Source organism: Oncorhynchus clarkii, unplaced genomic scaffold (genome assembly GCF_045791955.1).
Source record: "Oncorhynchus clarkii lewisi isolate Uvic-CL-2024 unplaced genomic scaffold, UVic_Ocla_1.0 unplaced_contig_11287_pilon_pilon, whole genome shotgun sequence".
NCBI classification, from domain to species: Eukaryota; Metazoa; Chordata; class Actinopteri; order Salmoniformes; family Salmonidae; genus Oncorhynchus; species Oncorhynchus clarkii.
In genome coordinates, this window is record NW_027258466.1 from 44,812 (window position 1) to 71,213 (window position 26,402).

Here is a 26,402-nt window from a genome sequence, read left to right on the forward strand (position 1 = left end):
AGTGTCGGTATGAAGACACACTGCAAATAATCTAGACAGTCTCTAGTGTCGGTATGAAGACACACTGCAAATAATCTAGACAGTCTCTAGTGTCGGTATGAAGACACACTGCAAATAATCTAGACCGTCTCTAGTGTCGGTATGAACACACACTGCAAATAATCTAGACCGTCTCTCGTGTCGGTATGAACACACACTGCAAATAATCTAGACAGTCTCTAGTGTCGGTATGAACACACACTGCAAATAATCTAGACCGTCTCTCGTGTCGGTATGAACACACACTGCAAATAATCTAGACGGTCTCTAGTGTCGGTATGAACACACACTGCAAATAATCTAGACAGTCTCTAGTGTAGGTATGAACACACACTGCAAATAATCTAGACAGTCTCTAGTGTCGGTATGAACACACACTGCAAATAATCTAGACAGTCTCTAGTGTCGGTATGAACACACACTGCAAATAATCTAGACAGTCTCTAGTGTAGGTATGAACACACACTCCAAATAATCTAGACAGTCTCTAGTGTAGGTATGAACACACACTCCAAATATTCTAGACAGTCTCTAGTGTAGGTATGAACACACACTGCAAATAATCTAGACAGTTTCTAGTGTAGGTATGAACACACACTCCAAATAATCTAGACAGTCTCTAGTGTAGGTATGAACCCACACTCCAAATAATATAGACAGTCTCTAGTGTAGGTATGAACCCACACTCCAAATAATATAGACAGTCTCTAGTGTAGGTATGAACACACACTCCAAATAATATAGACAGTCTCTAGTGTAGGTATGAACACACACTCCAAATCATATAGAGTGTGTTAGCCAAGACCAGTAGTAGGCTGGTGACGAGAGGCAGATTATTTCTCTCTCTTTCACCCCTTCTCGCTCTCTCCTTCTCCAATCTCTCTTTCTCTCTCTCTCTCTCTCTCCTTCTGTCTCTCTCTCCTCCTCTCTCTCTCTGCAACCCGTCTCTCTCTTTCTTTCTCCCTCTCTCTTTCTCTCTCTCTCTCTCCTTCTCCTCTCTCTCTCTCTCTCTCTCTCTCTCCTTCCGTCTCTCTCTCTCCTACTCCTCTCTCTCTCTGCAACCTGTCTCTCTCTTTCTCTCTCTCTCTCACCTTCTCCTCTCTCTCCTTCTCCTCTCTCTCCCCCCAGTGTCTGTTCAGCAGAAGATGTGCCCTTCTCCTCTAACTAGCCTGTAATACTTCAGCCTGTCTGGTTAATGGGGAGATATGAGAGGTGCTATTAGGCTGCTAGGCTAGCGTAATAAGTCATTGATTAGAAGGCCTTGTCACAGCAGCAGCACAGCAGACACCAGGGCTCTAATTGCTATATTAGACGACCTCCTTAACTATCTCGTCAACCATCACACAGCTCAGCGTGTAAACAGGGGGGTGCATGTGTGTGATATTTAATTTTATCTCTGGCTGCCTCTGTTTTATACAATGGCTTTAGCAAGTGGCAATTAGGATAGCGGACTGTGTTGTTGTCTAGCATTTAATGCTGGTTTGAGGAAAAACGTACAACTTTGACCTACCTCTGTGTTGGAGTTCGTTTTTGTGTTGTAACATGATAGGAAGTGGAGATCAGATTGTTTTGAGGAAGTGTAGTAGTGTGTGTAATAAATAGAGAATTGTCTGAGGCCAAATCCAACCTGTTAGCAAGCAGGACAAATCCAACCTGTTAGCAAGCAGGACAAATCCAACCTGTTAGCAAGCAGGACAAATCCAACCTGTTAGCAAGCAATTCAAATCCAACATGTTAGCAAGCAGGACAAATCCAACCTGTTAGCAAGCAGGATAAATTCAACATGTTAGCAAGCAGGACAAATCCAACCTGTTAGCAAGCAGAACAAATCCAACCTGTTAGCAAGCAGAACAAATCCAACCTGTTAGCAAGCAGAACAAATCCAACATGTTAGCAAGCAGAACAAATCCAACATGTTAGCAAGCAGGACAAATCCAACATGTTAGCAAGCAGAACAAATCCAACCTGTTAGCAAGCAGGACAAATCCAACATGTTAGCAAGCAGGACAAATCCAACCTGTTAGCAAGCAGAACAAATCCAACATGTTAGAAGGAGGACAAATCCAACCTGTTAGCAAGCAGACAAATCCAACATGTTAGCAAGCAGGCAAATCCAACATGTTAGCAAGCAGGACAAATCCAACCTGTTAGCAAGCAGAACAAATCCAACATGTTAGCAAGCAGAACACATCCAACCTGTTAGCAAGCAGGACAAATCCCAACCTGTTAGCAAGCAGGACAAAACTAACCTGTTAGCAAGTAGGACAAATCCAACCTGTTAGCAAGCAGGACAAATCCAACCTGATAGCAAGCAGGACAAATCCAACCTGATAGCAAGCAGGACAAATCCAAACTGTTAGCAAGCAGGACAAATCCAACCTGTTAGCAAGCAGGACAAATCCAAACTGTTAGCAAGCAGGACAAATCCAACCTGTTAGCAAGCAGGACAAATCAAAATAAACACTTTGGTTCAGCTCTCATGTCGAGCCCGAAGGGAGACAAACAACAGTAGCAGAAAGCAAAACCGGCACCCTCTACAGATTAGCTACATGGTTGAAACCAGAGGGGGTACCTGATTTATGCCACACCTGCGATAGACAACCAGTTTGACACACTAAAGGTGTAATCCCCGTTCCCACCTTGCCAAAAACTAAACGATGTCCCTGTCTGCCCAGATGCCAACCTACTGGGCGGATGTGGTGGGATTTGATGGTTAATCTGGGATTAGCTCGTGTTCACTTTGATACCTCCCTCCTGCTAATCTGGTTTAAAACACCTAGAGTTTTTAATCCTATTACGGTCACGGTCATGTTACAGTGGAGTGGCACTTTATACTTGACGTACTGCAGTCAAATGACATGGCTAACACCGTGTGGCATGAGGGATTACATGTAGACATGGTCACAGCATGTCATTCTGTTTGATATTGAGTCCTATCAAACATTGACTGCTTGTATTACAGTACTGAACAGGTACAATACACTAGCAGAGGTTAGAATGTTACTTGTATGTATAAGTGTGTCCTTTGCCATGTGCAGTGATGGTGTGAACACTGGTTCCTGTGATTGTGTTACTGCTGTCCCTCAGTGATGGTGTGAACACTGGTTCCTGTGATTGTGTTACTGCTGTCCCTCAGTGATGGTGTGAACACTGGTTCCTGTGATTGTGCTACTGCTGTCCCTCAGTGTTGGTATGAACACTGGTTCCTGTGATTGTGTTACTGCTGTCCCTCAGTGATGGTATGAACACTGGTTCCTGTGATTGTGTTATTGCTGTCCCTCAGTGATGGTGTGAACACTGGTTCCTGTGATTGTGTTACTGCTGTCCCTCAGTGATGTGTAACTGCTGATGGGTCCTTGTGAAATATGGGTCATCTGCATCATGGACTACGACCTACGACCCTGTGTGTGTGTGTGTGTCGCGTCACTGTCACACTGCCGGTCACAGGCGATAAATCAGCTGCAGTGAGATAAGATAGTGTGTGTGGTAAATCGGTGAAGTTCCTAAAGTAATTCTGGGAAATGACTGTAGTGTAAGAGGTGTGTGTCACGATGTGTGCTGAGAGTCGGGTAGCAAGTTTAGGGATTGAGTGTTTTAATAAATAAACACAACGTAATACAAAATAAGAAAGACGGACAACGCACAGACATGTCACAGGAACAGAAACAATAACGCCTGGGGAAGGAACCAAAGGGAGTGACATTCAGGGAAGGTAATCAGGGAGGTGATGGAGTCCAGGTGCGCCTAACGATGGTGACAGGTGTGCTCCATAACGAGCAGCCTGGTGACCTAGAGGCCGGAGAGGTTGATGTAACGTTAGAAGAGATCTTCACCTTTTGGTTTTGTGATGACTCTCTCTGTGCAGAGAAGAGCGGCAGACTTATTCTGAAGTGGGGCTAAGACGCACATACTTTATCCACACACACCCTCGTGCATACACACGTGATGACAAAGAACCTTGGATATGATTGTGATTTTCCTGTCAAAATAAAGAGGCCGCAATCATATCCATCATCTACTATAATACACATCATTCCCTTTTACAAGCGTGGTTGAATGTTTTCCTCTGTCATTTGTGTGATTACAGAAGATTTTACAGCCCTAAGCAGTCTAACACAGAAACACAGACTTTAGACATTTGGGATTGGCTCCACATCCTTTTCACCAAACGTGAAACACACAATCCGCATGCTGTTGAATCAGTGCTATTTCTACCAAGTTATTTATTTATGTTATCAACACCTCAGGCTCCATTCGGTCTGTGATTCAGGATTGTGAGTCGATGGCTACAGAAATATTGGAAGGAAAAATGTTAGCGCTGACTTCATGTTAGAATGAAACTCTTCCTGGAAAAGGGATGACTTCCATAGCAGCGTCTCGCTACGCTAATACGCTACAACCACAAATATTCCCCCTCTCCTTTAAGCAATTTGTCTTTGAAGACCGAGAGAGTTTTCAATGTAATTATTATAATTTATCAATTTCATCTTTTAACATAACAATGGACTGATAAGGCAAGGGGTGCCAACATTGATTAATATAAAGTTTGGGCTTTTGGGGATTTTTCCTCCCTGCCTTTCCCCCCCCTTTTCCCCTCTCTCCCTCATTCCTAGTACAGAGTCCTCTATGTCTTCCAGAATTCGTGTCAATGAGAAATTTGTGGCTTGGAGCTGTGTACATTTGGAAGCCTCTACCACAGTCATTTTTCTAAATCCTTGTTCATGGTGGATATTGTTGGTATTTAACGTGGTTACACAGACCCCACAGAAGAATGGTGTGAGGCAGACCATATGCCAACTATGTTTAGCTGTCAAATCTTACATTTCCATCAGTGAAATCCACACTATAAACCTCCACCATAGAGGTGTGAATTAGCCTAGCATTTAGAGCAACTTCCTGTAAAACAGACCTCTTCTTCCTGTAAAACAGACCTCTTCTTCCTGTAAAATGGACGTCTCGACCTGTAGACTTTGAAGCACTTATGATTGACAGACCAGTCCTTCAGATTCTGGTGGACTGGGTTGGACTCTCCTGAGCTGTCTAGACACTTGACCTCTAACTGCTAAAAGCTTTTAGGGTTCGGCTCCAGTTCAGCCTCTACTATTGATTAATGGTGACTTAGTCAAAACAAGTGAGATATTCAATGAGGAGAAAAGAAAAGTGTTTCTGTCAGCTCAGGTGGGGTCAGGTTATGAATGAATGAAATAATTCATATTAGATAATACAAAGGGTATTGTGGGAAATCTGGTCATAGTGAATTCATCAGAGGGCTTTAACAGGGACTGACAGGGGAAATTAGTACTACAATTGTAATATTAAAATGTAATTTAATAAACAAATTGTACTATGCTGAAACAATTCAAAACTATTGCAGTACATAAATCTCTTTGAGAAAGGAGCTCTCTGTGTGACTGTGTGTTGATGTGTTACTGGTGTACATCTGTTACGGTGTCTATCTGTGAAACCCTTCAGTTCTGTTTGTGTGACTGCTTGATTGATGAGTGCTCTGTAGCCTGAGCTCTGTCCTCTCCCTGCTCCCTCCATCTCTCTCTCTTTCTGTCTGTATGATCAGTTGATTGACAAGGCCTTCCTCTCTCCCTCTCCCCCTGCGTCTCTACAGGCCATTCGCTGCACTCTGGTGAACTGCACCTGTGAGTGTTTCCAGCCAGGAAAGATCCACCTGCGTACATGTGACCAGTGCAAGCACGGCTGGGTGGCTCACGGTAAGAGACGGCCATTTTGAATTCTGCCAACCTACTAACCAGGGTGATGGGAGTCACAGTGTCCAAGATTATCTGTACAGTAGTTGTAATATGAAATATTATTACATTTCTTTACAAGAAGATCGTGTGGTATGGTAGGAAATCATTTTAACAATAGTGTATAACTGCAATAACTGCAATAGTTTGTCATATTAGTCTGTCTCTCTCTCTTTTCTCTCTCTCTCTGCCTCTTTAGTCCTGTGAAGTTCTATGCTCTCATAAACCTGTCTCTTTAGCCAGAGGAGAGAGCAGAGAGGTCCTGACACACACAGCTGTACTCTCCTTATACAGGGTCACTGAAGAGATCAGTATAATATGCAGTGCCTATAGGGCTGTGTTATCCCCTCGTAGATTCTATAGGTAACAGGTTCATATAAACGCTTAAAAGGGAAGATTCAGTACGTTTTTACCACATCAAAGATTTGATAAATATGTTTATTTGATTTTTTGTTACCATAGAGAGATACCGTTCAACTTTAGTGTTTGTCCTGTGTATGTCTTTTATTTAAAACGTTATGTATTTTATTTAAAACGTTATGTATTTTATTTAAATACTTTGTGTATTTTATTTAAATACTTTATATATATTTTATTTAAAAAGTGTTTTGGTTCAAAGTCATACCTGTACCTACTACCTTAGAACAATATCCACGAAAGAGACAACCTCATGACTTGTTCAGGGGGCATAGGAAAAAGGACATGGAGCGAAAGAAAGAAAGAAGATGGAAAGCATAGAAAGGAGGGAACAGAGGGGAAAATAAGATAAAAGAAAACACCTGTTTGGCCCAAGCGTAGAGAGGGCCTTCAGCGATCAGCACAGGACCCCATTGAATATTTTTAATCTCCTTCTCTGAACTGTCAGAGGGCCCTTCTCCCCTTCGCTCTCCCCACTTTTCATTTCATCTCGGCATTGGCAGCCACTCTGACAAGCAGTTCTTCATTTTTTATGATGTTCGTGTCTCGCAGAGTGTGTTGTCAGGCAAAGCCCTCGTCAGCGGAAAGGCTGTCCTGGGATCAGAGGAGACAAAACCAGGTGTCATACAGACAGGCGAAGAGAGAAGAGGGGAGGGAGGAGTGGGAGGAAGGGAGGAAGGGAGGGATGGGAAAAAAGGAGTGAAAGAGAGGGGGATGGAGAGAAAAGCAGGTGAGTGAGGGTAAGGTGGAGAGGTGGTGATGGGAGAGAGGTGGTGACGTGAGAGATAGGTAGAGGGGAAGAGACAGGGTAGAGGGGAAGATACAGGGTAGAGGGGAAGAGACAGGGTAGAGGGGAAGAGACAGGGTAGAGGGGAAGAGACAGGGTAGAGGGGAAGAGACAGGGTAGAGGGGAAGAGACAGGGTAGAGGGGAAGAGATAGGGTAGAGGGGAAGAGACCGGGTAGAGGGGAAGAGACCGGGTAGAGGGGAAGAGACCGGGTAGAGGGGAAGAGACCGGGTAGAGGGGAAGAGACCGGGTAGAGGGGAAGATAAATGCTTATTTACTTACAGTGAAATGCATGCTTACTTACAGTGAAATGCATGCTTACTTACAGTGAAATGAATGCTTACTTACAGTGAAATGCTTAATTATTTACAGTGAAATGCTTACTTACAGTGAAATGCATGCTTACTTATAGTGAAATGCTTACTATTTACAGCGAAATGCTTACTATTTACAGCGAAATGCTTACTATTTACAGTGAAATGCTTACTTATAGTGAAATGCATGCTTACTTATAGTGAAATGCTTACTATTTACAGTGAAATGCTTACTATTTACAGTGAAATGCTTACTTATAGTGAAATGCTTACTATTTACAGCGAAATGCTTACTATTTACAGTGAAATGCATGCTTACAGTGAAATGCTTACTATTTACAGCGAAATGCTTAATTATTTACAGTGAAATGCTTACTTATAGTGAAATGCTTACTATTTACAGCGAAATGCTTATTTATTTACAGTGAAATGCTTACTATTTACAGCAAAATGCTTAATTATTTACAGTGAAATGCTTACTTATAGTGAAATGCATGCTTACTTATAGTGAAATGCTTACTATTTACAGCGAAATGCTTATTTATTTACAGTGAAATGCTTACTATTTACAGCGAAATGCTTATTTATTTACAGTGAAATGCTTACTATTTACAGCGAAATGCTTATTTATTTACAGTGAAATGCTTACTATTTACAGCAAAATGCTTAATTATTTACAGTGAAATGCATGCATACTTATAGTGAAATGCTTACTATTTACAGCGAAATGCTTAATTATTTACAGTGAAATGCATGCTTACTTATAGTGAAATGCTTAATTATTTACAGCGAAATGCTTACTATTTACGGCGAAATGCTTAATTATTTACAGTGAAATGCATGCTTACTTATAGTGAAGTGCTTAATTATTTACAGTGAAATGCTTACTTACTTAGTGAAATCCATACTTACAGTGAAATGTTTCCATGCTAACAGTGAAATGTTTCCATGCTAACAGTGAAATGTTTCCATAGTAACAGTGACATGTTTCCATAGTAACAGTGAAATGCTTCCACACTAACAGTGAAATGTTTCCATAGTAACAGTGAAATGAATGCTTACTTACAGTGAAATGCTTAATTATTTACAGTGAAATGCTTACTTACAGTGAAATGCATGCTTACTTATAGTGAAATGCTTACTATTTACAGCGAAATGCTTACTATTTACAGCGAAATGCTTACTATTTACAGTGAAATGCTTACTTATAGTGAAATGCTTACTATTTACAGCGAAATGCTTACTATTTACAGTGAAATGCTTACTTATAGTGAAATGCTTACTATTTACAGCGAAATGCTTACTATTTACAGTGAAATGCATGCTTATAGTGAAATGCTTACTATTTACAGCGAAATGCTTAATTATTTACAGTGAAATGCTTACTTATAGTGAAATGCTTACTATTTACAGCGAAATGCTTATTTATTTACAGTGAAATGCTTACTATTTACAGCGAAATGCTTATTTATTTACAGTGAAATGCTTACTATTTACAGCAAAATGCTTAATTATTTACAGTGAAATGCTTACTTATAGTGAAATGCATGCTTACTTATAGTGAAATGCTTACTATTTACAGCGAAATGCTTATTTATTTACAGTGAAATGCTTACTATTTACAGCGAAATGCTTATTTATTTACAGTGAAATGCTTACTATTTACAGCAAAATGCTTAATTATTTACAGTGAAATGCATGCATACTTATAGTGAAATGCTTACTATTTACAGCGAAATGCTTAATTATTTACAGTGAAATGCATGCTTACTTATAGTGAAATGCTTAATTATTTACAGCGAAATGCTTACTATTTACAGCGAAATGCTTAATTATTTACAGTGAAATGCATGCTTACTTATAGTGAAATGCTTAATTATTTACAGTGAAATGCTTACTTACTTAGTGAAATCCATACTTACAGTGAAATGTTTCCATGCTAACAGTGAAATGTTTCCATGCTAACAGTGAAATGTTTCCATAGTAACAGTGAAATGTTTCCATAGTAACAGTGAAATGCTTCCACACTAACAGTGAAATGTTTCCATAGTAACAGTGAAATGTTTCCATAGTAACAGTATAATGCTTCCACACTAACAGTGAAATGTTTCCATACTAACAGTGACATGTTTCCATAGTAACAGTGAAATGTTTCCATAGTAACAGTGAAATGCTTCCACACTAACAGTGAAATGCTTCCATACTGACAGTGAAATGTTTCCATAGTAACAGTGAAATGTTTCCATAGTAACAGTGACATGCTTCCATACTAACAGTGAAATGTTTCCATAGTAACAGTGAAATGTTTCCATACTAACAGTGAAATGTTTCCATAGTAACAGTGAAATGCTTCCATACTAACAGTGAAATGTTTCCATAGTAACAGTGACATGTTTCCATAGTAACAGTGACATGTTTCCATAGTAACAGTGAAATGTGTCCATAGTAACAGTGAAATGTTTCCATAGTAACAGTGAAATGCTTCCATACTAACAGTGAAATGCTTCCATAGTTACTTAATAAAGTGAGGTTGAAAAGGAGAGACACAGACAGAGGGAGATGGGGCACTTTGAGGGAGGGAGAGATGGAGAGAGAGACACTGTAGGTGCAAATAGAGATTGAAAGAGAGAGATGAAAAGAGGAGAGGCAGATAGGAGAGAGACAGAGACTACATAGAGAAAGGCAGTCAGTTACATTTGATCTCATAGATGTGTTGTTATCTCCCTGGTCTGTTACCTCCCAGAGAAGACTGGAGACAGGGGAAACGTGATAGTCATTACCTGGTGAGGCTGGCAGGGTGTGTGTTTAGGCACCTGCATGTGTGTGTATACCTGCAGAGTATATGCAAGAGGATTCAAAGTTAACCATAAAAACATTTAACATAAACACATTTTCTTAACCAAAACGTCTGTTTTTTATTGACTAATGAACTGTCATTGAATTAGTATGTCCTGTGTGTATGTTTAAGCCTACTCATGTTGATGTGTCCTTGTCCCCTCATCCCAGCGCTGGACAAGCTGAGCACGCAGCACCTGTACCACCCCACCCAGGTGGAGATAGTTCAGTCCAACGTGGTGTTTGACATCAGCAGCCTGATGCTGTACGGGACCCAGGCGGTGCCGGTCAGACTGAAGATCCTGCTGGACCGTCTGTTCAGTGTTCTGAAGCAAGAGGAGGTGCTCCACATACTGCACGGCCTGGGCTGGACCCTGAGGGACTATGTCAGGGGTTACATACTGCAGGTAGGCTCTATTAGGAACACGTAATAGACATTCACAGTGTAATATTTAAACAAGAAGGCCCGAGGAGGTGTGGTATATGGCCGATATACCACGGCTAAGGGCTGTTCTTAGAGATATATACCACCGCCCTTAGCCGTGGTATATTGGCCATATACCACAAACCCCCGAGGTGCCTTATTGCTATTATAAACTGGTTACCAACTTAATTAGAGCAGGAAAAATACATGTTTTTCATACCCATGGTTTACGGTCTGATATACCATGGCTGTCAGCCAATCAGCATTCAGGGCTCGAACCACCCAGTTTATAATCAAATATATACACACTTACAAACTGATCACTGAATATGAATACACATGGATCACGTAACATATTTTAGATGTGAATATGCACTGTAATCATTTACACACACACTCCCAGATGTGAGTGTGTGTGATTCTCTTGGATGTTTAACAAGTCCACTTATTCAGACTCATTGCAGCCTCTATATATGTCACCAAGTGGGCCCGCAAATCACTCTCAACATTGCAGTACTTTTCCAAAGGCTATCTATCAAAGAAACAGTAGCAACAATTGAACGTGTTTAAAAAGCTATCGCTCAATATTTCTCTAATTTTCCTCTTTGTTTCCAACAACTTCCGTCAACAGTGTCCCTCTACAACAACGAAAAACAGAAGTGAAAAATAGAATAGAAAAATGTCACGCCAGCAGACTATAAAACCACCATCGTACTTACCCCTCCCTCCCTCCCATATAATTGCAGTCAGACACATTTCTTAATCAAAGGTAGAGGTTTCGGTCTCTCAAAACCCAAACCAAAGTGTTCCTGAATGAATTAGTTAAGAACGAGGGAACATGTGCTTGTGGTTTGGGTGTTCGGTGGTGTGTGTGTTGTCCAAAGCCAATAGCAGCGTTGTGGCGGCGAGGCAGACAAGGTACCGTGGCTGGGGCTTGTGTTCCACAAAGGAGTGTGGGTAAGTGGAACAGCATGGCTGGAGAGAAAGGAGAGATGGAGGGAGGAGAGGGCAGTTTTGAGGCCTTGTATGTGGAAACAGCTTCTGTGAGTAAACTGCTCGCAGACTTGTCGAACACACAGACACACACACACAGAACAATACACACACAATGGAGATACACACACAAACAAACAGATCCATGCACTCTTACAGGCTTTAGGTTGAGTTGCTGGATTTATTAGACTCAATATACCCAGGAGATTTGATTTTGCGTTGTTTAAAAAATCCATCAAATCATTGTTTTATCTATCTAGTTGTATCTTTTTTCTTTTGATATCATTTTTCAATTATTTTGCACTCTGACAAAAAATTACTTATTCGTCTTCCAATCCTCGTCCAACCCGTATAGTCTGAGACTGTGAGAAAGACCTCGCCATTGGCTGTCCAAACATTCCAACTCAGTGTGGTTGGATCAGCTGGTTCTAATAGACTGTCTATCTAACTATCGTTGTTCAAACCGCCCAGACTAGTCACTAACCCCCCCTCCAGATCTCTTCAAAAAGGCCTTCAAAGGTTTCGCTCCGCAGCCCAAATTGTCAGTCACTTAAGGACAGTGAGCAGTCGTTGTAGCCTATTAGCCTGTAAGTAGCTATGAAATTCAATCATCTCCCAGCCTCAGGGCAGCCACGTTATGTCTGTGGTGCGTTTATTCTCTTTACCTCTCTCTCTCTTTCTCTCTCTCTCTCTCTCTCTCTCTCTCTCTGGGCAGCCACGTTATGTCTGTGGTGCGTTTATTCTCTCTACCTCTCTCTCTCTCTACCTCTCTCTCTGTCTGTCTCTCCATCTGTCTGTCTCTCTCTCTCTCTCTCTCTCTCTCTCTCTCTCTCTCTCTCTCAGGGCAGCCACGTCTGTGGTGGGTTTATTCTCTCTACAATGCTCCATGGTAGATCCAAGGGAGGAGAGTTCTGGGAGATATTGATGGGATTTAAAAACATGTCTTCCTGTATTTAGCTAATGATGTAATAGACAGAAATACAATATGAATCTGAAAGAGATGATCAGTGTGTGAACCCATTGAATTGAGAAGGACATTTGATGTTACATTTCATTCAGGGTTTTGATCATTTCAGTCAGTTGATTGATACAGACATGTCAATACTCAGAACCTTTTTCTGCCTTTATTGTCCTGTGAAGTAAATGACATGATCCTTGACATCTGATCATAGGATAGAAAACCCCTCCATGTTCTCTCTCTCTCTCTCTGGCTTTTCACTCAATCATCCTCCTTTCACTCCCACGACACTGAAGTCAACACCCAGATCATGATCTGTTGTGCGTGAGTGTGTGTGTGTGTGTGTGTGTGTGTGTGTGCGTGCGTGCGTACGTGCGTGCGTGCGTGCGCGTCAGAGAATGACAAACCCTACACACACGTCAAGAAATCGTCAACGCGCACACGTTACAATCCAACTAATAAACCCCCCCTTACCTCTCACACAACATCTCTCCTCCCTTACCTCTCACACAACATCTCTTCTCCCTTACCTCTCACACAACATCACTCCTCCCTTACCGCTCACACAACATCTCTCCTCCCTTACCTCTCACACAACATCTCTCCTCCCTTACCTCTCACACAACATCTCTCCTCCCTTACCTCTCACACAACATCTCTCCTCCCTTCCCTCTCACACAACATCTCTCCTCCCTCCATCTCTTCCTCACTTTTATTTGACTCTTTTGGCCTGTTTAGAGTTGTTTATCCCTCTTTCATTTAGAAAAGACAGGCTTTGGGAGAAAGGAACCAGTGTGTTGTGATGTCATGACCAGTGTGTTGTGATGTCATGACCAGTGTGTTGTGTTGTCATGACCAGTGTGTTGTGATGTCATGACCAGTGTGTTGTGTTGTCATGACCAGTGTGTTGTGTTGTCATGACCAGTGTGTTGTGATGTCATGACCAGTGTGTTGTGTTGTCATGACCAGTGTGTTGTGATGTCATGACCAGTGTGTTGTGTTGTCATTACCAGTGTGTTGTGTTGTCATGACCAGTGTGTTGTGATGTCATGACCAGTGTGTTGTGATGTCATGACCAGTGTGTTGTGTTGTCATGACCAGTGTGTTGTGTTGTCATGACCAGTGTGTTGTGTTGTCATGACCAGTGTGTTGTGTTGTCATGACCAGTGTGTTGTGTTGTCATGACCAGTGTGTTGTGATGTCATGACCAGTGTGTTGTGATGTCATTACCAGTGTGTGTGTGGTCCTGACCAGTGTGTTGTGATGTCATGACCAGTGTGTTGTGTTGTCATTACCAGTGTGTTGTGTTGTCATGACCAGTGTGTTGTGTTGTCATGACCAGTGTGTTGTGATGTCATGACCAGTGTGTTGTGTTGTCCTGACCAGTGTGTTGTGTTGTCATGACCAGTGTGTTGTGTTGTCATGACCAGTGTGTTGTGATGTCATGACCAGTGTGTTGTGTTGTCCTGACCAGTGTGTTGTGTTGTCATGACCAGTGTGTTGTGTTGTCCTGCCCAGTGTGTTGTGATGTCATGACCAGTTTGTTGTGATTTCATGACCAGGGTGTTGTGTTGTCCTGACCAGTGTGTTGTGTTGTCATGACCAGTGTGTTGTGTTGTCCTGACCAGTGTGTTGTGTTGTCATGACCAGTGTGTTGTGTTGTCATGACCAGTGTGTTGTGATGTCATGACCAGTGTGTTGTGTTGTCCTGACCAGTGTGTTGTGTTGTCATGACCAGTGTGTTGTGTTGTCATGACCAGTGTGTTGTGTTGTCCTGCCCAGTGTGTTGTGATGTCATGACCAGTGTGTTGTGATGTCATGACCAGTGTGTGTGTTGTCCTGACCAGCGTGTGTGTTGTCATGACCAGTGTGTTGTGTTGTCATTACCAGTGTGTGTGTGGTCCTGACCAGTGTGTATGTTGTCCTGACCAGTGTGTGTGTTGTCATGACCAGTGTGTTGTGTTGTCATTACCAGTGTGTGTGTGGTCCTGACCAGTGTGTATGTTGTCCTGACCAGCGTGTGTGTGGTCCTGACCAGCGTGCGTGTGGTCCTGACCAGTGTGTATGTTGTCCTGACCAGTGTGTGTGTGGTGCTGACCAGTGTGTGTGTTGTCATTACCAGTGTGTGTGTGGTCCTGACCAGTGTGTGTGTGTTGTCATTACCAGTGTGTGTGTTGTCATGACCAGCGTGTGTGTTGTCATGACCAGTGAGTGTGTTGTCATGACCAGTGTGTGTGTTGTCATGACCAGTGAGTGTGTTGTCATGACCAGTGTGTGTGTTGTCCTGATCAGTGTGTGTGTTGTCATGACCAGTGTGTGTGTGTTGTCCTGACCAGCGTGTGTGTTGTCATGACCAGTGAGTGTGTTGTCATGACCAGTGTGTGTGTTGTCATGACCAGTGTGTGTGTTGTCATGACCAGTGAGTGTGTTGTCATGACCAGTGTGTGTGTTGTCATGACCAGTGTGTGTGTTGTCATGACCAGTGTGTGTGATGTCATGACCAGTGTGTGTGTTGTCATGACCAGTGTGTGTGTTGTCATGACCAGTGTGTGTGTTGTCATGACCAGTGTGTGTGTTGTCATGACCAGTGTGTGTGTTGTCATGACCAGTGAGTGTGTTGTCATGACCAGTGAGTGTGTTGTCATGACCAGTGTGTGTGTTGTCATGACCAGTGAGTGTGTTGTCATGACCAGTGAGTGTGTTGTCATGACCAGTGTGTGTGTTGTCATGACCAGTGAGTGTGTTGTCCTGATCAGTGAGTGTGTTGTCATGACCAGTGAGTGTGTTGTCATGACCAGTGAGTGTGTTGTCATGACCAGTGAGTGTGTTGTCATGACCAGTGAGTGTGTTGTCATGACCAGTGTGTGTGTTGTCATGACCAGTGAGTGTGTTGTCCTGATCAGTGTGTGTGTGTTGTCATGACCAGTGAGTGTGTTGTCATGACCAGTGAGTGTGTTGTCATGACCAGTGAGTGTGTTGTCATGACCAGTGAGTGTGTTGTCATGACCAGTGAGTGTGTTGTCATGACCAGTGTGTGTGTTGTCATGACCAGTGTGTGCAGCAGGGTGTTGTGTGTCAGTGCTGCACCATAGAGCCCAAGACACTGAGCTGACAGAATACACCTCAGGCCCTCTGATGCCTCACACTCACACCATGTATTATTTCACACCCACACAGACAGGAACACACCCACACAGACAGGAACACAACCACACAGACAGGAACACACCCACCATGTATCAATTCACAGTCACACAGACAGGTATAAACACACCATTTCTCTCTGCTCGTCTGCCCGTGTCTAAGTTACAGTATGTTGTGTCAGCTCTCTCCCTCTCTCCCTCTCTCCCTCTCTCCCTCCCTCCCTCCCTCCCTTGTGTGTGTGTGGATCCAGTGCCAGTGGCACCGTGTAATGTCTGACTGCAGGGGATACAACATGTTGAAAGTCCCAGCCAGTCTTCTGAATATATGAATAATGTTCTCTCCATCCCTCCACTCTCCAGCGTTCACCTGTCTCCACGGTAACACCACTGTCACCCGTAATCACTGTCCGCCCCGCTCCCCGGCCGATTGGGCCCTGCCGCCTGTCACTCACACACACACAGGAACACACCCGCAGGCACAGAGACGACACACACAGTCCTTTGTCAGCACCCACACTGCTGTGATCTCAGGACCGTGAAGAGAGTGAGGTTTTTTTCTCCACTTTCTCTGTTATTTTCTCTCATTCTATCTCCCCTCTCTCTGTTCATCTGTTTGGGTTGGAATGCTGCAACATAAAGGTGAAGGCTTTGCCCTTAACTTAACACTGTGTTACCAGAAACCAGGTGTAGCTAACCTGTGTGTACTTTAGTGTTTAAGCATATGTGTGTGTGTCTGTCCCTACATACCTAGTTATGTGTGTGTGTCTGTCCCTACATACCTAGTTATGTGTGTGTGTCTGTCCCTACATACCTAGTTATGTGTGTGTGTTTCATAGTATGGGTGTGTGTGTGTCCATACAACTGTTTTGTAAAGCTCAGAGCAGGATTCGAGGGGTGCATCACGTAGGTTCATCTGGTTCTGCCTTCTCTCCTATGTGGACATTTAGGTTGTTTCCCAACGCCACGGACCTCTCCTTCCCAGCACACAGATTACTGAGCTGATACACCACGACATGCCTTCCAGACACCAAGATAATCAACCTCCTGTCACTTTATTTTGTAGAGTAAACATGACTGTTATCATGGTTATTGTCATGATTATCAACATCAGTACTATCATAATTATCATCATTGTTTTCCTCATCAGTAAGAATATTTGCACGTTTGTCATAATTCGATTTTTCCCATCATTCAATTTCCTTCTTTTGTAATCCTACAATTATGATTCTATGAGATATTAATTAATTATCCCAGCAGGAAAGACAAATTCTACTCTCCATCTCAATGCATTATGCTAGGTCACGTACAGCATAAGAAGGGTAAATATATTGTTGAGGCGTGACTAAATATGCGTACACTTCGCAATTTACCATTGTAATAGACTGTTTAAGCAGGAGGAAATGAATCGATAGCATAAAAAGCTCAATAGGTCGTCAAGTGGTTGGAATTGTGATTTGTGAAGTGAGGGGAATTATAAATAACATCAATAACCATTAAAATGAATGATTGTTTTTTTCTTTCTCTCCCTCCCTCTACCTCTCCCTCCTTCTTCCTCTTCCTCTCCCTCCCTCTACCTCTCCCTCCTTCTCCCTCTTCCTCTCCCTCGCTCTACCTCTCCCTCCTTCTCTCTCTTCCTCTCCCTCCCTCTTCCTCTCTCTCTCTCTCTCCTAAGGACCTTTGCATGATCTGATCTTCACATTACAGTTAGACACACACACACACATGCGCACACACACACACACACACACACACACACACACACAATCAGCAATTATAAACCATTAGCAAACAGAATTATATATCGCTATAACCTCTACAGCTGATTCACTCTTAACAATAGCATAGTTAACAATGCACACACGTGAACACACACACACATTGCATCTATAGCAATAAGCTAATGAGGCCTAACGCACTGTACTTCTGCTCTCAGTAAACACATTCTTATAGCCACCGTAGGGACACAATCGCTCCCCGTGATCTCATTTTGAACTGTTTTAATTTCAAAAAGTGCTTTAATGACCTTCGCAGTGGTCCTCGCCACTCCACGGCTGTTGTGCAGTAAAATATTCCATTAGGAAATTGTACTGAAAAACCCAGCGGGATCATTACAGACCCAAACCCACACTTCTCTTGCTAGTGCTAGATTTTCAGAAAATAATAGAAACAAAATGGTTGTTTAGTGGAAACTGTCTGTATTGTCTTGCTGACCTTTTCCTTTTCCTGTTGCTTTTATCGGGGGTTATTCTCACCATTACATGTCATCATCAGTATGGACGCCTGTTGTAGCACCATATGATAAGATCACATGTACCAGACGTGTACCAGATCACATCCCCTAGCCAGACGTGTACCAGATCACATCCCCTAGCCAGACGTGTACCAGATCACATCCCCTTAGCCAGACGTGTACCAGATCACATCCCCTAGCCAGACGTGTACCAGATCACATCCCCTAGCCAGACGTGTACCAGATCACATCCCCTAGCCAGACGTGTACCAGATCACATTCCCTAGCCAGACGTGTACCAGATCACATCCCCTAGCCAGACGTGTACCAGATCACATCCCCTAGCCAGACTTGTACCAGATCAAATCCCCTAGCCAGACGTGTACCAGATCACATCCCCTAGCCAGACGTGTACCAGATCACATCCCCTAGCCAGACGTGTACCAGATCACATCCCCTAGCCAGACGTGTACCAGATCACATCCCCTTAGCCACACGTGTACCAGATCACATCCCCTTAGCCAGACGTGTACCAGATCACATCCCCTAGCCAGACGTGTACCAGATCACATCCCCTAGCCAGACGTGTACCAGATCACATCCCCTAGCCAGACGTGTACCAGATCACATCCCCTAGCCAGACGTGTACCAGATCACATCCCCTTAGCCAGACGTGTACCAGATCACATCCCCTAGCCAGACGTGTACCAGATCACATCCCCTAGCCAGACGTGTACCAGATCACATCCCCTAGCCAGACGTGCACCAGATCACATCCCCTAGCCAGACATGTACCAGATCATGTTTCTCTCATTCATTCAATATACAATATGATAACATTCCATCACTACTGTGATGGCATTTGTCACAACAATCTCATTCTGCTTGTATCATCCAGTATTTATTTGGGTACATTTAGTCATCATGGTAATCCCTACTGAACATATTCATCCCAACATATAGATCTGTTTCCCTTATGAACATATGCGTGTGTTCCTCAGAGAGCTCCTCATGGCTACCTCAGTGTATCTGGCTGTGAGCTATGCTGGCTGTATAGTAGGTCTGTCTCCCCTGACAGTGCTGACTGATCATCACACCTCTGTTCTCCTCTCTTTTGTTCTGATCTCAACCCAAAGACGTATCAGCAAACATCCACATGAACCACACACACAACATACACACACACAACATACACACACACACGCTAGGCTTTTGAGGACAACTCCTCTCAACTCCTCTCCTCAGAATACTGTGATTAACTCGGCTCCCCCCACACCCTGCCAAACCTCCCATACCCCCCTCATCCAAGCCCAATCCAAAGCAATGTGTGAAAAATCGAGACAGGTCTCACGACTGCCAGTCATCGGGGGCCCTATCTCCCTTTCTATCTCTTTCTCCCTCTCTCTCTCTCTTTCCTCTCCCTGTCCTCCCTTTGCCAGGTCCTTGGCTCAACCCCTCAGTCTCTCCATCCATCTCTCCCTCGTATGGTTCCAGAGCCAGAGCAGGCCCTGTTAGTTGGCCCGCACCCCCCAGCACCAATGGAGACCAGATGCCTTTGGTTCTCTCTCCGCCTGTCACCGCTCCGCTCCGTCCCGACAGATGGAATTCCTATCAGTCTGGCCCTCTCTCTCTCTCTCTCTCTGTCTCTGTCTCTCTCTCTCTCGCTCTCTATCTCTCTCTCTCTCTCTCTCTCTCTCTCTATATATATATATATATATATATATATCTCTCTCTCTGTCTCTGTCTCTCTCTCTATGTATCTCTCTCCCTCTCTCTCTATATATATATCTCTCTATCTCTCTCTCTCTCTATCTCTCTCGCTCTCTCTCTCCCTCTCTCTCTCTCTATATATCTATATATCTCTCTCTCTCTCTCTCTCGATGTATCTCTCTCTATCTCTCTCTATATATATATATATATATATATCTATCTCTCTCTCTCTCTCGATGTCTCTCTCTCTCGATGTCTCTCTCTCTCTCGCTCTCTCTCTCTCTCGATGTTCCTTTGCCTATTAAGAGAGAGAAATATTGAGAAAGAGAGAGAGAGAGAGAGTGAGGAAAAGAGAAGGGAGAGAGAGAAGGCCTAGTCAGCCAGCCAACATGTGGGCCCAAGCCCAGGTTTTTCCTGAGCGACATTCTCTGTAATGTTCTGTCCTTGTAGAACATTGGGCTTCCTCCCCCTTTTATGAGATGCGGTTTTCCTGACTCCACCGCGCTTCCAGGAGACCCAGATGGAACCGCTAACACACACACTACACTGCACACAAACACACACACACACCTCCAATACGCTCCCAAACACTCCTCCCTCGTCCTCCTTCTATATTTTCCTCGCTCCATCTCTCAGGGACACAGGGGTAAGGGGAGGGGAGGTACAATGAGGCCGTTTTATTCAAATACCTGACATCTGGGCGCAGCAAAGGAATTTGTTAGAGGGGTAAAACCCGTGGCGCAAAGCAGGGGCCAGACTACCCAATATGCTACTTCCTGATTTATTTAATGAAGGATGTCCTCTGGCTAAACCAGCTGATGCGATTAACAAGGAGGAGAGAGAGAGGAATGAACAGGGAGCCAGGGCCAGCCACCACACGCAGACCAAACACACACAATAACAAATACAGACTCATAAACACACCCTCACCCACACTGGCTACCAAACGCACTCAAACACACCGATTTTCATAAAGGGGACTATTTTGTTGTTATTATAATGTAATTACATGTATGGAAGTGGTTATTACATGGGTGAAGTCGTAATTGTATAGTATCCCCTAGAACCAGTACATGTGTCAGATAACCAGTACATGTGTCAGATAACCAGTACATGTGCCAGATAACCAGTACGTGTGTCAGATAACCAGTACGTGTGTCAGATAACCAGTACGTGTGTCAGATAACCAGTACGTGTGTCAGATAACCAGTACGTGTGTCAGATAACCAGTACGTGTGTCAGATAACCAGTACGTGTGTCAGATAACCAGTACGTGTGTCAGATAACCAGTACGTGTGTCAGATAACCAGTACGTGTGTCAGATAACCAGTACGTGTGTCAGATACTCAGTACGTGTGTCAGATACTCAGTACGTGTGTCAGATAACCAGTACGTGTGTCAGATAACCAGTACGTGTGTCAGATAACCAGTACGTACGTACGTGTGTCAGATAACCAGTACGTACGTACGTGTGTCAGATAACCAGTACGTGTGTCAGATACCCAGTACGTGTGTCAGATAACCAGTACGTACGTGTGTCAGATAACCAGTACGTGTGTCAGATACCCAGTACGTGTGTCAGATACCCAGTACGTGTGTCAGATAACCAGTACGTGTGTCAGATAACCAGTACGTGTGTCAGATAACCAGTACGTGTGTCAGATAACCAGTACGTGTGTCAGATAACCAGTACGTACGTGTGTCAGATAACCAGTACCGTACGTGTGTCAGATAACCAGTACGTACGTGTGTCAGATAACCAGTACGTACGTGTGTCAGATAACCAGTACGTACGTGTGTCAGATAACCAGTACGTGTGTCAGATACCCAGTACGTGTGTCAGATACCCAGTACGTGTGTCAGATAACCAGTACGTGTGTCAGATAACCAGTACGTGTGTCAGATAACCAGTACGTGTGTCAGATAACCAGTACGTGTGTAAGATACCCAGTACGTGTGTCAGATAACCAGTACGTGTGTCAGATAACCAGTACGTGTGTCAGATAACCAGTACGTGTGTCAGATAACCAGTACGTGTGTCAGATAGCCAGTACGTGTGTCAGATAACCAGTACGTGTGTCAGATAACCAGTACGTGTGTCAGATAGCCAGTACGTGTGTCAGATAACCAGTACGTGTGTCAGATAACCAGTACGTGTGTCAGATAACCAGTACGTGTGTCAGATAACCAGTACGTGTGTCAGATAACCAGTACGTGTGTCAGATAGCCAGTGCGTGTGTCAGATAGCCAGTACGTGTGTCAGATAACCAGTACGTGTGTCAGATAGCCAGTACGTGTGTCAGATAACCAGTACGTGTGTCAGACACTCAGTCAGTACATGTACTGGTTGTTCCTGCAGGGTCTGGCTGAGGCTCTCAACTGTGATAGAACAGGAATGTTTTTCTAATTTGAGTCAGATTTCATATTTGACTCGTTTTTTTCCTCCCCCTCTCCTTCTCTCGATCTCTCACTCTGTCAACTGGAAGGTCATCCTATCTTCCATCCCTCCATCCCTTGCCTGAGAAACTTCCATTTTAGGTAGTCACGCTGCATGCAATTTTTCGGGACGTGATCTTCTTAACCCACCTCTCCTCTCCTCCTCCTCCCTCCCCCTCCTCCTCCTCCTCCCTCCTCCTCCTCCCATCACCTCCTCCTCCCTCCTCCTCCTCCTCCTCCTCCTCCTCCTCCTCCTCCTCCTCCCATCACCTCCCATCGTCTCGTAACCTGTTTTCTGTTATCTCTGGCCTGATGTCTCGGTCGGAGAGCGAGATGGACGGGTCGAAGCGATTCCTAAGGTGGAGGAATTTCTTCTCTGTCATATGGTTATGATTTTCAGGAGGGGGGTGGGGGACGTCAGGCTAGATTTGAGTTTTAAGGCTTAGGGTTGGCTCAGAGCGAGGAGTTGTTCAGCTCCAGGCAACATCAAAGGGGCCGGTGCACTGAATCAAGGTGATTTCTACACACACAATATGTGTCCCCGCCAGCTGCCCCAGTGCCCATGGTCTTATGGTTTCATTCCTTTTCGCTTTCACACGCTCCTCAGACAGGGTCAGAGATAGAGGGATGTGACTTGAGGCTGGAGGACTCGTGTGATGGAGGAGACCTCATTAGTACTAGACACCGTACTCTCCATAGATACTGTATGTGCTGTTAGCAGAAGCTCTTCACACCTGAACGAAGTTCGATATGACACACCGACCCTGTTCGTTGTATCACTGTAATTCCCCTTATAACCTATATAATACGGATGAATATTGATCCAGAATGTATCCAGAATGTATACTGTTGTATGTAAGTGTGAGAATTCTCCCTGTCACTTCTCCCAGAGCACCTCAGAGCGGACTACAGTAAAGTAGGTAGGTCTTTACATCAAGGGCCTAACATCAGTGCTGCACATGCCAATCCATAGTCCCACTCTCCAATCCCAGAACCAAGCTTCAAATGGATTCAAGCTGGAAGGGAGAGGGGGGGGGGGGGTTATGCGCAGGTTACATCGTATGAAGGAATTTGGGAAGTAATTCCCCTTATATTGGATTTGGACCAGATTCTGACTCTCTGCCACAATGGAGCTTCAGCACGGCCCCATAGCCTGGGAGACAGAAACGAATCGTGATAAATTATGTGAAACCATTTAGATGTTATTCAGCGTTATCTAATAACACCTCGGCTATGACGTGACATCAGGTGGAAGTTGAGTTAAAAAGTTGCACCTCATAGTAAAAAGAGAGAAGTTACTTTGAGGGCTTACAAGTGAAATGATCTACGTTCTTAGCAGTTAGACGCTGTGATCTTCTCAGCCCTCTCTGTGTGTTTGTGAGAGTGTGTGTGTATCCGCGTGTATTCGCATGTGTGTGTGTGTGTGTGTGTGTGTGTGTGTGTGTGTGTGTGTGTGTGTGTGTGTGTGTGTGTGTGTGTGTGTGTGTGTGTGTGTGTGTGTGTGTGTGTGTGTGTATGCATATGTGTCAAAGCGTTGGACAGTAAAATCTGGGCCATTGTAAACATCTGCTACATCCCTTGTAAAGCAAACAGATGGAATCTTTTGAGTTATCTTGATTTCTTATAATGACAGGTGTAGTCAGATCACACTGCTGGTTTCACGAGCACCACTGATCATTGGTGTGTGTGGTGTGTGTGGTGTGTGCCTTCATTAGCCTGCCCAGGGGCCTGAGGTGAGCCCAACGCAGGCCTGCCATTGATCCTGTTAGCAGCAGAGGGCTGGGAGCACATTCAGGTCACGGCTGTAGTGCCGCTCTGCTCCTCTCCTCCGCTTTGATGCAGCTAGATTCTCTTCACATCACGCCCCCCTGACACACAGCTCTCCTCTCTCTCTCTCCATCACTCTCTTTCTGTCTTCATGTCCTCCTTTTATTTCTCTCATTCTGTCCTCTTTCTGTCTGTCCCTTGTTAGCCGTCCCCTCGTTATGCTGTTTCACTCTGTCTTTTATCTTTTGCTGTTCTCTCCTTCCGTCTTCTCTCGTTCACTCCATCTTGCTCTCTGGTCCTCTCCTCTTCGACCACTTCTTTCTGTCCGCTGTCCTCTCTCTTTCATCTCTCTCTGCCCTCCTTTTCTCTCAACCCTGATTACCTTTTGCAGCCCCCTCCCTCCCTCAATCCCCCCTTCCTTCCCTCCCTCTCTCTCTCCAGCTGAGGAAGGATTGCTGAGGTTATCTGTGTGTGTACTCTGGCGTTCGCTGCAATGAAGTGCAGTTCTGTGTTGTGCTATTTAGCTTTCTGTGTTGTTGTTTTAACTCCGCCTCCCTGGATCCCCCCATGTACAGCACAGGGACACAGAGAGTTACTCTCTCTCTCTTTTTCACTCCTTCATCTTTGTCCTCTCCCTCCCTCTCTTTTTCTCTCTTTCTCCCTCTGTCTCTCGCTTCTTCACTTTCCTTCTCCCTCCCCAACAGTCCCTCTGGCTTAGTCTCTAGTCTGCTCCATGAATGTTTAGTATCTCATGGTGTTTTACTAGAGGTCACACTCCCATACTCTAGGACACACACACTTAGCTTGGGCAAACAGACCTGCATTCAGTGGGAAGCTCCCTCTATTTCTCTCTCTTCTGTTTCTATTTCCTCTGTCTCTCCTTTCATCCCTCCAGCCCAGCAATACCGTCCTAATTGGATAATGATGGCCTGCCACACCACAGAGGACGAACAACAAGCCAGTCAATTGAAAACCGATAACACAAACATTTATTTGAAGGAATGATCTCTCGACACTTAGTTTGATGTATTTTATGTAATCATCTACAGCAGGGGTGTTCAACTCTGACCCTAGGAGGTCCGGAGCCTGCTGCTTTTCTGTTCTACCTGGTGTCCCTGGTCTAAATCAGTCCCTGATCAGAGGGGAACAATGACAAAAAGCAGTGCAACTGGCTTCCAGTTCCAGAGCGGCCGGTAGCCTAGCAGTTAGAGCGCTGGGCCAGTAACTGAAATGTCGCCAATGAGGAAAAAACTGCCGATGTGCCCTTGAGCAAGGCACTTAACCCTAATTTGCTCCAGGTGTGCTGTACTACTATGGCTGACCCTGTAAAACAACACATTTAACCGTACCTATCCGGTGTATGTGAAAATACTTTTGTTTTAAACATCATAATATAACATATATATTTGTTGATTTGTTTTGTCAGGTTTTTTTAGTACAGTGACAGCCAATGGATGCCTAAAATCACAGAGCAGGGTTTTAGTAAGGGCCTCATTACTGTAAACCTCCTGATGGGACCAGGCATGTAATGGGCATGTATTTCATCATCCTCATCGACTAATCTCCCCCACATTTACATGCATGGTGGTCACATTCATATTAGCAGAACGCTATATCAACCTAGCGGGATCCCAAAGTATATTAGTACTGTATACATGGTCAAATGTAAACCCATTCATACTCTATGGTGGATAGATAGAGTGTTGAACTGGGGCATACATGCGTTGGGAGGGCTAATGTGGCCCGGGGAGCAGCGTGAGGATGGGGAAATTATGTATTTAACATACATGGTAGATGGTCAGGTCTCCTAGCCCCCCCCAGGGGACCCAAGCGGTGGGTTTGATCAAGCTGAGCAGAGCCTACCTCTCTCCAACTCCCAGTGCTACCCCCTCCACCCATCCCCCTTGCCCAAATCCCCTAAGACAGGGCCAACTTCAAAGCCACGCAGACAATCCTACAGCTTTATCCAAGATGCTGGTTGGATTCGCGCTGCTCTGTGTATTCCCACCTCTCTGCACTTTCTACACACACTCTCTCTCTCTCTGTCTCTCTCGCTCTCACACTCTCTCTATTTCGCTCCCTCTTCTCTCCCTCTCTCCCTCTCTCTCTGTCTCTCTCACACTCTCTCTCTGTCTCTCTTGTTCTCACACTCTCTCTATTTCGCTCCCTCTTCTCTCCCTCTCTCTCACACTCTCTCACACTCTCTCTCTGTCCCTCTTGCTCTCACACTCTCTCTATTTCGCTCCCTCTTCTCTCCCTCTCTCTCTGTCTCTCTCCATCCATAGCTGAGTGAGGGGTCCACCAGCCTACCCATGATCCTCCTCTGGCTCCCTCTGAGTACCACTAGGCAGTGATAATGACATAGAAAAGGAATATTCCTCCAGTATTAACGACATGTGCGATACACAACACCTTCATCCCCTTAATGGGATCCCTCGCTCCTACATTCGCCTTTCCCTTTTTTCTTCCTGTTGTGTCAGGGCCTGGGGGAATTCCCCTCAAAAGGGCCTAGTAGCGAGCATGGGCGCCCCGGTGCGGCTGCTACTCTCCCCCAGCGAGAAGCCCTCTCCAGCAGCCGCGTGTCTAATTGA

General features: G+C 44.4%; 1 protein-coding gene across 1 annotated transcript; it reads left to right on the forward strand.

Moving 5' to 3' along the window:
* Positions 1–3,789: 3,789 nt before the first annotated feature.
* Positions 3,790–26,402, forward strand: LOC139396987 (zinc finger protein basonuclin-2-like). The gene is made up of 4 exons (XM_071143934.1): positions 3,790–3,849; positions 5,660–5,762; positions 10,322–10,557; positions 26,292–26,402. Exons 1-4 carry the CDS (start codon positions 3,790–3,792, stop codon positions 26,400–26,402), a joined length of 510 nt encoding a protein of 169 aa, XP_071000035.1.

Coding starts and splice junctions, on each gene's coding strand:
- LOC139396987 (XM_071143934.1), top strand. CDS start 3,790: ATGGTGACAGGTGTGCTCCATAACGAGCAGCCTGGTGACCTAGAGGCC. Junction 3,850..5,659: donor TAGAGGCCGGAGAGGTTGAT/GTAACGTTAGAA, acceptor GCGTCTCTACAG/GCCATTCGCTGCACTCTGGT. Junction 10,558..26,291: donor TCAGGGGTTACATACTGCAG/GTAGGCTCTATT, acceptor CTGTTGTGTCAG/GGCCTGGGGGAATTCCCCTC.